The sequence below is a fragment of the Sinocyclocheilus rhinocerous genome, unplaced genomic scaffold (assembly GCF_001515625.1).
Source record: "Sinocyclocheilus rhinocerous isolate Xijiao unplaced genomic scaffold, SAMN03320098_v1.1 scaffold612, whole genome shotgun sequence".
NCBI classification, from domain to species: domain Eukaryota; kingdom Metazoa; phylum Chordata; class Actinopteri; order Cypriniformes; family Cyprinidae; genus Sinocyclocheilus; species Sinocyclocheilus rhinocerous.
The window spans coordinates 39,411-53,255 of NW_015625585.1; the positions used below are offsets into that span (position 1 = coordinate 39,411).

The 13,845-nt window shown below is 37.5% G+C and overlaps 2 protein-coding genes across 8 annotated transcripts in view; both read right to left on the reverse strand.

Moving 5' to 3' along the window:
* Positions 1-503: 503 nt before the first annotated feature.
* On the reverse strand, positions 504-10,234 carry LOC107753716 (zinc finger and BTB domain-containing protein 22-like). Of its 2 annotated transcripts, none has more exons than XM_016569938.1 (4): positions 10,104-10,234; positions 7,122-7,348; positions 4,970-5,845; positions 504-2,320 (listed from the first exon to the last, which is right to left on the reverse strand). In XM_016569938.1, the coding sequence occupies exons 2-4, from the start codon at positions 7,344-7,346 to the stop codon at positions 1,388-1,390; spliced, it is 2,034 nt and encodes a 677-aa protein (XP_016425424.1). In that variant the 5' UTR covers positions 7,347-7,348; positions 10,104-10,234; the 3' UTR covers positions 504-1,387. The 2 variants fall into 2 exon arrangements, with proteins under 2 accessions (XP_016425424.1, XP_016425417.1); XM_016569931.1 differs by having other exon boundaries at positions 9,979-10,234.
* A 1,993-nt stretch (positions 10,235-12,227) lies between these two features.
* kifc1 (kinesin family member C1) overlaps positions 12,228-13,845 on the reverse strand; it is an 11,015-nt gene continuing 9,397 nt past the window's right edge. For all 6 annotated transcript variants that reach the window (XM_016569963.1, XM_016569957.1, XM_016569978.1 and 3 more), the window contains exons 14-17: positions 13,151-13,290; positions 12,855-12,928; positions 12,648-12,723; positions 12,228-12,560 (exon numbers count right to left, since the gene is read on the reverse strand). In XM_016569963.1, coding sequence (XP_016425449.1) covers positions 12,516-12,560; positions 12,648-12,723; positions 12,855-12,928; positions 13,151-13,290 — 335 coding nt within the window. In that variant the 3' untranslated portion in view covers positions 12,228-12,515. The remainder of the gene's footprint in view (positions 12,561-12,647; positions 12,724-12,854; positions 12,929-13,150; positions 13,291-13,845) is intronic.

Consider the following 13,845-nt stretch of genomic DNA (forward strand, 5'->3'; position numbering starts at 1 on the left):
TTGAGCTCTTTAAAGTGGGATTCATCAGCTGAAAACAAGTTCCGAAAGTCATTTGAATTATATTGTTCCTCGAGTCACTATCATTATAGTTGTGATGCAGACTTTGCTATTTACTTAGAATTAGAACGATTATTAAAACTTTATAGTTATTTTTACAGTTAAGGCCTGTTCACACCAAGCACGATAACTATAAAAATAACGATAAAGATATAGTTCTAAAAATCGTTCTCAATATTAAAGAATAGAAGAGTCCACACCACAGCTATAATGATAAAGGCACAGAGAAACGATATCGTTGGAACATTTTCAGAACGATTTTTTCCAGCTGATGAACGATAAAAATATTGACCGCCAATCAGAATCAATCCTGTTATCACGAGCTCGAGAATTTAAAGCGACAGACGAGTGTGCACTTAGAATAATCAGATGATATCGTCCGCTGGTGTGGATGCTAATATCGTTATCTTTATAGTTATCGTTCTTGGTGTGAACGGGGCTTTTATTGTCCTTTGTGTGAACAGGCCTTTATCATTATTAAGTCGTTATAGTTATCATCCTTTTTGCAATGATCTTTTATAGTTAACTTTATAGTTATCGTCCTTTTTTGTGAACAAGCTTTTATAGTTATTGTTATAGTCACTGTCCTTTGTGTGAACGTACCTTTATAGTTATCGTTGTAGTTATCCTTTTTTGTGAATTAAGCCTTTATAGTTATTGTCCTTTTTGCAAACGAGCCGTTAGAGTTATCGTTATAGTTATTGTCCGTTGTGCTGTGAACAGACCTTTATAGTTATCGTTATAGTTATTGTCCCTTTTTGCAAACAAGCCTTTATGATTATCACCATTTTTACGAATGAGCCATTATAGTTATCGATATAGTTATTGTTATTGGTGTGAATGGGCCTTAAGACACCAAAGTGCAGAGCAAGTTATATTCTTGTCTCCTATTTAAGAAATTAAAACATTAAAACCTTTGAGAGTGAATATACTGTATATAGTTGGGTGACAGTACAATAAAACTTCACATCAAGAATGGACCAAATGAGTTACAGTAATGCACAACTCTGTAGAACATAATATCGTACAGCATAATAACAGAATGGCACTTCAGAGCAACAGTGAAGGAATCTTCTGTGCTAGTGAGGCAGCTTGAACGTGATGGCAACTAATCCATATTCCTGGCCGGGATACGGTTTTGACAGTCACCATCGACGTGAGCTAGCAATGGGCATTTGGTCATTGGTATTATTTTCAAATACAAATGGGACATCGTGTATGGCGCACTCACCAACATGAGGTAAAGAATCAGACAACTGTGCACATAGTCCTTTAAAATCGAAGACAAGTGTTCTGGTTTTGCGGGACGGTGATCTCAGAGGCAAATTTCTTATGTGACGCTGCTTTCATCAATGTTTCCCTCACAGACTTCTTCCACACACCCGCTACGATTGCCACCAATGCCCAGAACGCCAGAACCAAGGCCATGCGGCCCGCTTTGAGAACTGATTCCTAGAAGAGGCCCAGAGGCGGCCATATTGAGACAAGAGACGCCATTGCTGCTCATGGAATGTTGCGGAGACAAAACGGGGATCCCGCTTCTGGCGCCAACGCTACCTTGATTGTTCTCGTTGGCTGACGGGAGCTTCATGTGATGTGGCAGAGAGATGACCGATCCTTCGGATCCCAATCTTCCATTGGCCCTGCCGCATCTCTCGCAATGCGAGCGATGCCTCATGAAGCTGTCGCGCCACATGAACTTCTTCCCACAGCCGTGGCAGTCATAGGGTTTCAGACCGGTGTGGGTCTTCATGTGCTCGGTGAGGTGATGCTTCATCTTGAACTTCTTGGCGCAGACGGGGCAGTGGAAGGGCCGCAGGTCCAGGTGCATGTTGATGTGCCGGTCCCGCATGCTCTTGTGTGTGAACGTCTTCCCACAATGACACATGAAGACCTTGCCTGAATTGCCAGCCGCGCTGCCGTCTAATCCTTCCATCCCGCTACCCAATGCACTTTGGCCAGGTAAATGTACCGCTCCGTGTTCGAGGCTCCCTTTTAGAGACACCCCGGACATGCCTCCTGCGAGCCCTAATGGAGATGTTGACTCTAGGGCAGCTTGATTATACAGGAGAATCTGGTTTCCCTGCATGTTCAGAGGGAAGAGCTGAGCTCTGGCGGCCGTCGACTGAACCGAGCCGAGCAGGGTGGTCACGGCCCTACTGGAGCATTGAGCGGGATTCTCAGGAGGGTGTTGAGAGGACGTCTGGTCGGTCAAACCCCTCTCAAACTTGAGGTAGTCTTCCGAGGACTGGCAATAGTCAGCCTATTGGAAAAAAGACATTTGAGTAATTGAGGATGTTAAAGTGCCCCTATTATGCCATTTCCAATATTGCCTTTCATGCAGTGTGTAATGTAGCTGTGAATGTAAACGATCTGCAAAGTTGTAAAGCTGAAAGTGCACGATAAATAAAGTTATTGTCTCCCAAAATAAAGAATCGACTCTGAACAGCTGAAACGAGTCATTAGTAATTCGAATCCCACTTCCGTGACGGCTACACGTCACGGGGGTAACACATTTGCATAATGCGCTCCTATGTTCTACGTTGGCCGGCCACAAACAACTTGACCCCGCCCACAAACACATCATTCTACAGACGACTGCTTCTCTAATGTCGGGGGGTTCAACGCGGGATTCACAAAACGCTTGCTGTTGAAAGATGGATCAGTATCCTGTTTATTTGGACCAGCTGCTCCACTGAATCACAACCTGTAAGTACGATAAATAATAGATGTTTATATTTTCTATAGAGCCTTCAAAATACAGAACTATTGAAATAGGCGTATCGTTTCCGACACGCGCTGTACGCCATAGACCAATCACAACAGACTGGGCCATCTGACCAATCAGAGCAGAGCAGGCTCACGGAAAGGAGGGGTTTAGAGAAACTGAATCTTTGAACTGCTTCGAACGAATCGTTGGAAAATGAGGTGATAATTAAATGCATATTTTGAGAAAATGAAAGCGTTTTTTGACCTTGCATGCATGTAATCCTATCGTAGGAGACTCCCAAAACAATATTAGGAACCGTAAAAATTGCATAATAGGGGCACTTTAAGTTGTTGTTGGTGCACCTCACAAGTATGCCTTTTTTTTTTTTTTTTTAAGTAGTAATTTATTTTATACACTTCGTCTTATTATCTTTGCATCTCCTATTATAATAATATATTATATTCCAGTTTTATCTATGGGTATAATCTCGGTCACTGATTTGCTGAGATGATCTTTCAATTGTCTGTAGTCTGTACCAAAAAAATCTATATATTTAAAAAATTTTTGACAATATTTGATATACAAAAATATTTACACATATGTCACAATTACAAATGCAATTATAAACTGAAAATAATCCATGTGCTTGAATAATATGTCAAAATAACAAAACAAGTGGCATTTTTTTAAATAGATGGCACAAGCACATTTTTAATCAGAATACTTCAAAAATGAGGTTCGTTTTTGAAGTATTTGGTTTCAAAATATGAAGCAGTATATAGACTGTTTAACATAAAGACAGAATCCTAGAAACTTTGGTTGTCAAACCTTGTGGAGCATGTTTAATTGTTAATGTGATGAACTACACCAGTGGTTATTCTGTTAGGAGGACACATGTGTGAACTTAAGATGAACTGACTTCATACATCCATGAGAAATTACCTTGAGGCCAATTGGTTAAAAAATAATGTAAGGAGTGGCTCACAAAGTGTAGTTAGTTCTGAGAAAAACTCTAGAGTCCTTTGTTTGCAGACGCCACTTGGTTTGATATTTTGAATTTAATGCAATGAAATTCAGACTTTTTTAATGTGTGATGTAAGTGTCTAAAGGTGTCTGAATATTTTTAGGGCCACTGTACATGTGTATTGGTCTTTTTTATTGAATGTTGCAAGCAGGGCTGGGCGATATAGCCAAAATAAAAACATATATCTTGATATTAAATGAAGGTATTTTTTATGTTAGGAAAATCATATTTTAGACTAAACAAAAAACTGTTATATATTATGAATTGCATTTTTTACAACCATTTAGTACCCTATTACTTCCAATCTCACAAGGCAAGAAGTTAATTCACTGCAAAACTAAATGCTATTCTTAACAAGTAATTTTCTGGCTAAAATATCTAAAAAGCCTTGACACTAAATAAAAGTACTTGAGAAGCAACAGTGCATGAGATATCAAGACGTTTTTGAGAATATACTGTATCTTCAATGTGAGTGCATTTGGCCTTACTGACCTAGCAGACTTTTTCACTTGTTTTAAGTATAAACAAGTTTAAAACAAGTGAAGAAATCAACCGGTACAGTTGTATTTTAACTGAAAAGCATTTCAAATTATAACTAATTAAAAACTCAGTAATTTTTGTAGTGTTCAAACTTACAAGGGTTAGTTCACCCAAAAATGAAAATTCTGTCATTAATTACTCACTCTCATGTCGTTCTAAACCCGTAAGATCTCCGTTCATCTTCGGAACACAAATTAAGATATTTTTGATGAATTCTGAGAGCTCTCTGACCCTCCCATAGACAGCAATGTAATTACCACGATCAAGGTCCAGAAAACGTTTCTGGACCTTGATCGTGGTAATTACATTGCTGTCTATGGGAGGGTCAGAGAGCTCTCAGAATTCATCAAAAATATCTTAATTTGTGTTACGAAGATGAACGAAGGTCTTACGGGTTTAGAATGACATGAGAGTGAGTAATTAATGACAGAATTTTCATTTTTGGGTGATCTAACCCTTTAATTGGAAAAATAAAAGCATATTAAATTAATTGCAACATCTAAAATAATTATTCATTTTATATCACAGGTAAAATTGTATCAAATATACTGATCATACAGTGGGTACGGAAAGTATTCAGACCCCCTTAAATTTTCAGCCCTAAAAAAAGAAAGTTAAGTTGATGCAAAACTGCTGACCTGTGCCTCCATTTCAGCATCTTCTCTGAGTCCAGAGAGGGTCCTAACATTTGATATGTTAAATGTCCTGTCCCTCACTCTGACCATCTCCAGCTCTCGTTCCTCTTCATCCTCTCCTCCCTCCTCTCCTCCAGACACCACGATCAGATCGTCTTCTCTCGAGTGCTCCGTCTTTACCACCACCCACTGTTTTCTTGGCATGATGCTCGGCTGACTGTACGACGGCCGCTTCTGCGGTGGTGAGGAATCTCCATCTTGATATGACGAAACTCCAAAACTGTCGCTCACCCCAACCTCCTGACCGGATGCAGAGGTTGCGCACTTCTGCTTGCCTCCTTGATCTCTCTTCCTGTGAAACAAGAGCTCGTCGTCATCTTCTTCATCTTCTTCAATCATGAAACCTTCCTCTCCGCTGGAGGGCATGCAGTAGGTTGGGGTGGAGTGTACGGCACCCTCTCCTACTGCTCCAGTGGTCACCATCGCCCCGCCAAAGTTTGCATCTCTAGGACTGAAGTAATTGGTGCTGCTCGGGGACTGGCTCTCGCTGAAGGAAGGTCGGCTGGGAGGTTGAGGAGTCGAAGGTGCGTCTCCTCCGTCCTCTTGGACGACCTTGTTGGCGCCGCCGCTCTGCCCTGCGCTCTCCTTGTCTCTGGATCCCTGAGGTCCACTGGAACCTCCCCTGCCCTCTTTGAGGAGCTCAGTGCATTTGTCCACAATGTGCCACATTTGAAGTACACTGCCAACGGTGAGGTAGTTAACGATGTCTTCGCGAAGCATTCGCAGCTGGCCGGTGTACGCGCAACTGAGGACGCTCTCAAAGGCCAGTGGGTCCATGACGGCTGGGATGGAGACAGTGGACATGTTCTTCAGCAGTACCTGGAATGCAGAAATAAAGACTGTGATATGGCTAATAAACACTGCACAGATGAATTTGATAGAAACTATTATGCTTTTTTTAAAATTACTTAATAATACAGATTGTGAAAAATATTTTGTCTGTGAAATATTACAGAACTTGGCAACTGTTGTTGTCAACATATTGTCTAACAAGATTTTGCAATGATCTAATATTGCACATAACACTCATAATATAGACAGACAGACAGACAGAGACAGATAGATAGATAGATAGATAGATAGATAGATAGATAGATAGATAGATAGATATGGGTTTTTATTGTTAACTATAAACTAGAACTAAAATCATAATAACATTTATTTGAAATAAAATAGACATTTACTATATACATTTACTGAAATAAAATATTAAAAAACATAATTTATTGCAGCAAGTTGCCAAGGCAACATCTCATTTTTGTATAGTTGAGCTACATAAAATAAGTGAAACTGAAATAAAAATTAATTAAAAATGATTACTAAATTACTAAAATAATAGCAATTACTATTTACTAAAACTTTAAAATTAAAAACTAAATATTAGAAGATGATTTAAAACATTATTAAAAATAAAAAATTGTATGTCATTTACACTAAAACACTTATTTTTCATATAATATTTTATTAATATCTTTTTTATTACACATTTTTATGGTTTTATTTATTTCTTCCATATATGGTCCATAAAACACATTCTTGTGTTAAAAGATCATTTGAATTATTTTTATTTTTAGGCTTTTCTCAGTAAATACTTACATATGCAATTCCTTTTATTAATCAGAATTTCATGTAATTAATTTGATTTAAATACTAGCTTATTATATATTTCATTACACATATTGTTTTATATCTTCCAGATACTGTATAATCCATGCAACACACGTTCTTGTGTTCAAAGATAATTTGAATGATCTTGATTTTTAGGTAAATAGTAAATACTCACGTATGCAAGGAATTTTATTAATCAGAATATCATATAATTAATGTGATTCAAATGTTATGTTAGCTCTAACATAAACATGAATGTATGGACAATACAGATATTATTTAAATAACTCCTGCGGTAATTCACTCAATTTGATTCCTTCTCTTTCAGTGTTTGTCAGCAACTAAAGTAGGAATTCCCTAGTTGGAGATCGCTTGTCAGACCTAGCAACAGTAACCAAGGGGGTGTGGCCATGCAGAATTGGAATGAACTTCAATACATGTTTCAAGAAATCTTTTAAAGCATCTAGGCCTCAAGGTAAAGACGTACCTGGTCATGGAAGTAAGGTGACGATGCAGCCAGCACACACCGATGGGCCTTGAACACCTGGCCCTGAACGTGGATGGAGAGGTCGCAGAGATGGCCTTCTTCACGCTGCCGATTCAGGCTGTCCAGCACTGAGGCCTGCACACTGGGGAAGCACACCTGCACCTCTGAACCAGTGGCTGAACCCGCGGAGTCACCATAGCCTTGGCCCGCCGTGGCCGACTGCATTCCTGCAAGAGGTGAGCATCACAAAACAGCTAATTTAACGCAAATTTACTGTGTGTCCCAATTTGCGTACTTATGCACCATTCTATGCTGTTTAGTAGTATAAATAATGTGATTTGTGTGGTCACACTTAGTTCCAAAAAGAAAACGTGCACTTCAAATGCCCAGATGATGTGCTTAATTAATGGAAAAAACAAAGTGTGGAATGTTGGACACTTCATGAAGCAGCTTTAATTACGTACTTGAAGAGGAGGAGCTATCAGACTCCTTTGTTGGATAAAAAATAACCTTATATTATTCATACACAAGACGGTTGAGTACACTGTGCATAGAATAAGTGCATAGTGCGTAATTTGGGACACAACTTTACATTACACAGGCTACATTCACACAGCAGAAGACTATAGCTGCGTCCCAAATGACGCACTATACACTTATACATGTACTTATGAACTATGTGCGCAGGGGTGCCCAAACTCGGTCCTGGAGGGCCGGTGTCCTGCAGAGTTTAGCTCCAGCTTGCCTCAACACACCTGCTTGGAAGTTTCTAGTATGCCTAGTAAGAGCTTGATTAGCTGCTTCAGGTGGGTTTGATTAGGGTTGGAGCTAAACTCTGCAGGACACCGGCCCTCCAGGACCGAGTGTGGGCACCCCTGATGTAGTGTATGAATTATATAAGATTATTTTGTCATTAATAATTGGAGTCTAAGAGCCCATCCTCTACGACAGTTGAGTGCATGAAGTGTCCAAGATTCCACATGTTAAGTGCCATCTTCCACTTAAGATGATGTTAAGTGCATCATCAGGGTATTTAAAGTGCACTTTATTTTTGTTTTTTTTCAGTGTGAACACACTACTCGCACTATTTATACAATAGTGCATAAGTACGCGATTTGGACGCACTGTGGTCCTGTTTTAAATAGCTGAATAGTTACATTCACACACAGTTCACTTATAAACCAGAGTGACAACCGCATTAAATAATCAAACTGACTCCCGAACATTCTGGACTCACACCGCATTCTATGCATAGAATTTAAATTTATTTAGAAAATGAATGACTTCCAGTCACTGTTGTATATATCCTCCTGAGACCCAGCTATGGAGTTTTTGCCTCTGTAGTGGACATTATATTTTAGTGAATTTCTCTGAGACCTCACATGTCACAGTTTTAAGTCTGGATGTCCTGTACAGAGCACATTCAGGGCTTTCCAGAGATACCAAATGATTGGATGTTTCACCATGACCACTCCCTCTCCTTGGTTTTTAAAAATGGCTGACATTAATTTAGTGATAAAATTGTACAGCCTTATGACAATATGATAATATTTTGTAATTATAATTTAAATCTGATTAATTTTCAAATTGTTTGTCATAAATCAACATCTCAGGAAAATGTTATGGGGTTTCAAATCAAAATATGACCTTCTGTTACGAAACAGGACATCATTTCATACATGTCCACTGTAGAGGACACCAGGACTAAAAGCATGTTTATTATACATTTTGGGAGACAAAAGAATTGAATAGGAAAACAAATTATATATCAATATTCTTATGAAATATTAGATATTATTATGAAAATCTGGCCAATTACTACTCCCATTATTACACTTCTTTTTTCAACATGCTGTCCCAACAGCACTTTAATATGCAAATTAGATACAGTGTATAGATAACATTGTGCTTAATGGGAAAACCAGTTTATGGAATTTTTACACACATATTGCATAAAGCAAAATGGTATATCAAATCATTTTGTTATATATTTTATAACATAGTTGAGAACCATCCTTAAACAAAGTTAGTTATAAAAAAATCCTGAAACCTAAAAATTGATTGGTGATTTTAAAAAAATTCCCATTGTTTTTGCCTTTTCATGTCTACTCTTGTCATTTTATTTTTAGAAAAACTGAGTCCTGGTGTCCTCTACAGAGGACATAGCATAACTTACGAATAAAATGTTATTTTACCATTTTTTTTCTTATGCTCTAAACAATGTAATGACATGAAAAATTACTAAATTCACAAAACTTTTTATTTCTGGTTCAAAGGAGGATATATAATAATGATACGCTATATATTTAAAAATGTATGGTACATAAACATCAAGTTCATACGTACGTAAACAAACGGCTGCTAAAAATATTATATGTAATATGTTTTGATTTTCCTCTGACATAACTACTAATTTCGATCAAATATGCTTTATTTCTCTTTGAACCCAGCAAATGGTATTGCAGGTCCAAAGAACAAGGTGCATTGACCAGGCGCTGCATGCACACTTTATTTATTCACTTTATTGGCGTGTTAAGTAGCCTTTCCGAATTGTAATAATGACAAATATCATGAATATAGTTTCCTCTGATCCTGTAATAATAATGCCTCAGATTAAGAATATTTCGCTATCCGTGAAAGTTGCATTGGTGTTTGATAAACACTCGCTCTCGGCGTGGATTACTATGAAATCCGCCTGCTATTGATAAACTCAGAGCCCCGTTTAAAAGCGTTCGGGTCAGAAACGGGGTTTGTTTACGTTAGCCAGCAGCTGCGAAACCAGCCCCTGTGGCCTTAAGAATCACGGAAGCTAATCGCCTCATAAATCAGACTCTTTTTATCGAGCAAGATATCTTACCGATTTAAATATCTCCGTCAGGCGCTCAAAAGAGGGATTTCCATTATGATAAATCGACGTTTCCCACCGTTCGGGAATGCCGAGCGTAATGGTGGACTGACATCGGGTTTGGAGTCTGGTTTTACCTTTAATGAAATCCCAGACAGCTGCTCTAGACTCGGCCGACGAAAAAGGGAAGCGGACGCTGGATCCTGTTCCTTATTGTCATGGCAACAAGTGCTGTTTTCGAGTAACAGAAACCATAGAAACCGTAACCATGTACCATCTTACTAAAACAGTTCAATACTTCAGTAGGGCTGAGTTCGATTCCGAAATTTTTGGAATCGAGTCCGATTCCGATTCTCGAGGAGAACCGATTCCTCACTGTTGTTTTCGATTCTTGTTTTTTTTACTTTTACTTTACTTTTAGTCATTTAGCAGACGCTTTTATACAAAGCTTATTTCTTACAAATAAGAAAAAGTAATTAAAACTAAAAGCTAAAACTCTATAAATACTATATATATATACACATTTAATAAAATAAAATAAATTAAATAAAAATGACAAATGCATACAACAACATTTCAAAACTAAACATTTAAATGAAAAAATAAAAAAATAAATAAAAATAAAAAGATTTTTAGATTGAAGGAATCTACAATCTCACCATGACTGAAGGATAAAGGTCGTAGAAAGTATCCTTCTCATAATATGAAGCTTTATTTGTAAAAAAAAAAAAAAAAAATTTAATTAATTTTGTCTGCTTTGCCCCTGAAATTAGTCATAGCCCACAGCTCAACAGGGACATGCGTTTATCGCATGAATTGAACATGACATGAAGTGTCTAAAATAAATGTGCACAGTTCAGCTGAATGATGAAGTTTACTTTGACTGTATGCTTTGCACAAAATTAACAAACTGTACACTGAAACAAAATAACCAGAACATTAAAGGGGTGCTAAAAAGAACATTATTTTGTGTATTTGGTGTAATGAAATGTACTTCAGCAGTCGAGCAGTTTATAAGGCAGTAGCTATAATTCATCTACAACAATTTTACCCAGAAGTGCCTTAAAGGCACAACATGTAAGATTTTTTTTATTAAAATATCCAAAAACCACTAGAACAGTGTTATATATTTTGCTGACTTGTGTACTTACATTATCCCAAATGTTTAAATCCAGAGAAATAAGCAATTTTAACTAGTGACACGGACCGTGTCCATAGTGTCATCTGCCAATGACGTCATAACCCCTCGATTTCCGGTTTTGTTTTGTAGAAAACATGGAAACACCAAAGACGCTTTAATATGTTATGCGTTTTATTAGACAGGTGACGACCGCACAGAGTAGCATTATAACAGAACTTTCAAATGTATCTAGTATGATAAAACAGCACTGCTTTACCCCACATACGCACGACCGGAAGAAGCGGAAGCAGTCGACTGTGGCATAATAAAAGCTCCGCTGCTTTCGAGCCGTGTGTCACGCTCGTTCAGCGGCCTCGTTTCGCTTCGAAGGCTTTCAGCCCCACCCGGGCTTTATTCTACTATGTTAATAAATCATTAGCTCATCTATGAACATGATTTCTGCCCGAGTCAACTCCCATGATTCCACACTCAGTCACGGAGTCATCAAACTACACCTTTGTTTCTTTTGATTACGCGCCCTCTAGCGGCGAAAATTACACATTGTGCCTTTAAGTTTCCTTATTTTATTCTGATGGGTTTTAATATATATATATATATTCCTTTTCTAATTTTAAGATTTAAAGGTAAAAAAAAATTACAACCAAAAATTATGGAATATTTTCAAAAATAAAAATCAATGGTTAAAATTATGGCCCAAAGATTAATATTTTATATATCTATATATATTTGGTCTCTTATAGGACTTGTTTAATGCTAACATTTACTGTAACACAGGATTATAACTTTAATTACAATACATACTGGTAAAAAAAAAAGTAGTCTGAATGCACTGTAAGTCACTTTGGATAAAAGCATCTGCTAAATGCATAAATTATTATTATTAAATTATTAATTATATTATGTGTATAATTAACATGGGATATCTTTTAAACATTGAAAGAAGCTTTCAGAATTCGTGAAATTTTATTTCTTATGACAACAGTGCCAAAGTTGAAGTTATCTTAATTTTATTAAAGTATTTTTTACAAACTATAATTACCAGGATCATTTATTTGTAAGAGAAACAAATCTCATTTGCATTTTCATAACTATAAACTATATCCACAAGAACAAAACGGTCCAAACTTTGTCCACTTGGCATCATAATGAGGCTCATCACTGCATTACATGCCAAAATGGAAAATTTATTGATCCCCTTACAAGTTTAAGTACAATATGCATTTTGTGGCTATAAAACATTAATAAAAAATTGTCTGCCAGTAATATTGAACCTTAAAAATGCATCATAGAAATATAAAAAATGCCAAAGACAGGAGAGATGAGGCTAAAGATGAAATAAGTGAAGTTCAGATAAAAGTTAAAAACATTTAAAAATGACCACAGAGGATGTTGGGAAATGACAGCTGAACTACTTCCGATTAGCAGAGGCTGTTCCGATGACACAGTCGTTCACCTGAAACACAGTAAACGAGAGTTATAGACCGTGTTAAAGATACCATGTTAAAAAAAACCTGCCATGTGATCGCATGAGATCACTCACCTTGCTGGCGAAGCGCAGAGAATTCAGCGACTCACTGAAGCTCTCTTCCTCAGGCGATATATTCACAAACATCAAACTGAACAGGACAAGAAATAAGTCACATATTCCTTTAAAATAAAGTATATTATAAATTATATTCTGCAAACCTCCAAAAGGAAATAATGTCGCAGGCTATAAAACAAACACGTACTTGAGCATTATACTTACGTTTTGCTGTTGCCTCCGAGGCAGTTCTGGAGGAGGTACGTGAGCTTTGAGTTACGGTAGGGAACAAAGCTGTCCTGTAGAGGTCGAGAAGGAAAATGAGTGTGTGAAGTTATTATTGCACAGTAAGTAATATCTTTTATATGAAAACAACATCTATGGCTTACTACTTATAATGCACAATGTACCAAGAGGTCTAGAAGACTACAGTTTTGGTTATGAAAATCAAGTATGAGGATGAGAGCATTACATTCTCCAATTACTCTGCATTGCTTCTATATAGTTAGCTAAAAACGTACCTTGTTGGCCAAAGCGGCGATCACAATTCCCAGGTTGGTGAGGGAAGAGTTGATGGCGGTCATTTCCTTGAATCGATCTCCTTGAGACTGACTCTTCTGCACTCTCTCACTACCGGCCAAATCCACCAGACACAGCGTGGCTGAGAAGCGATCAACACATTTAAAGTCAGATATCGATGTCGAATATAATTGTGGACCAACTCTATATTACTTTTGAAGACTTCTCAAATTGGGCCTCTACTCCCCTTTAAAGCAGCACTTATGTAACTTTTTCTGTGTTCAAAATTTGCAAAATGTATATAATGAGCGAGTACATCATGAATTCATCTTCCAAACCGCGTTTTTGTCTTATTCCGAATCACTACGGTACACTTATAATAAGTACTTATATTTGGACTATTGTAGCCTGGTCGGGTCGTCACCGCTGCGGAGTAACACATACCTGCGTGAATCGCCAGAGACATAAACTTAGAGAAGTAGCTCAGGTTGGAATGTTCTTCCGCGGGATGTGTGCAGTTCTGTTTATTAACCGCTAGAGCGACAAAAGTTACATAGTGCTGCTTTAAAAGTCATTCATAAATCTGCTCCGGTGGTCTTATGGGACAGTAAAGGTCCGGCTCCAGATCAAATCACTGATAGTGCTTCTTAAAATAGTGAGGGTGCTCTCTCTCTCTCTCTCTATATATATATTTATA

What these genes read in the sequence shown, in the direction of transcription:
- LOC107753716 (XM_016569938.1), bottom strand. Translation starts at nt 7,346, where the DNA reads ATGCAGTCGGCCACGGCGGGCCAAGGCTATGGTGACTCCGCGGGTTCA. An exon ending in CACCTTACTTCCATGACCAG is followed by an intron (nt 5,846 to 7,121) that starts GTACGTCTTTAC and finishes TCTGCATTCCAG; the next exon opens with GTACTGCTGAAGAACATGTC. An exon ending in ATGCTGAAATGGAGGCACAG is followed by an intron (nt 2,321 to 4,969) that starts GTCAGCAGTTTT and finishes TTTTTCCAATAG; the next exon opens with GCTGACTATTGCCAGTCCTC.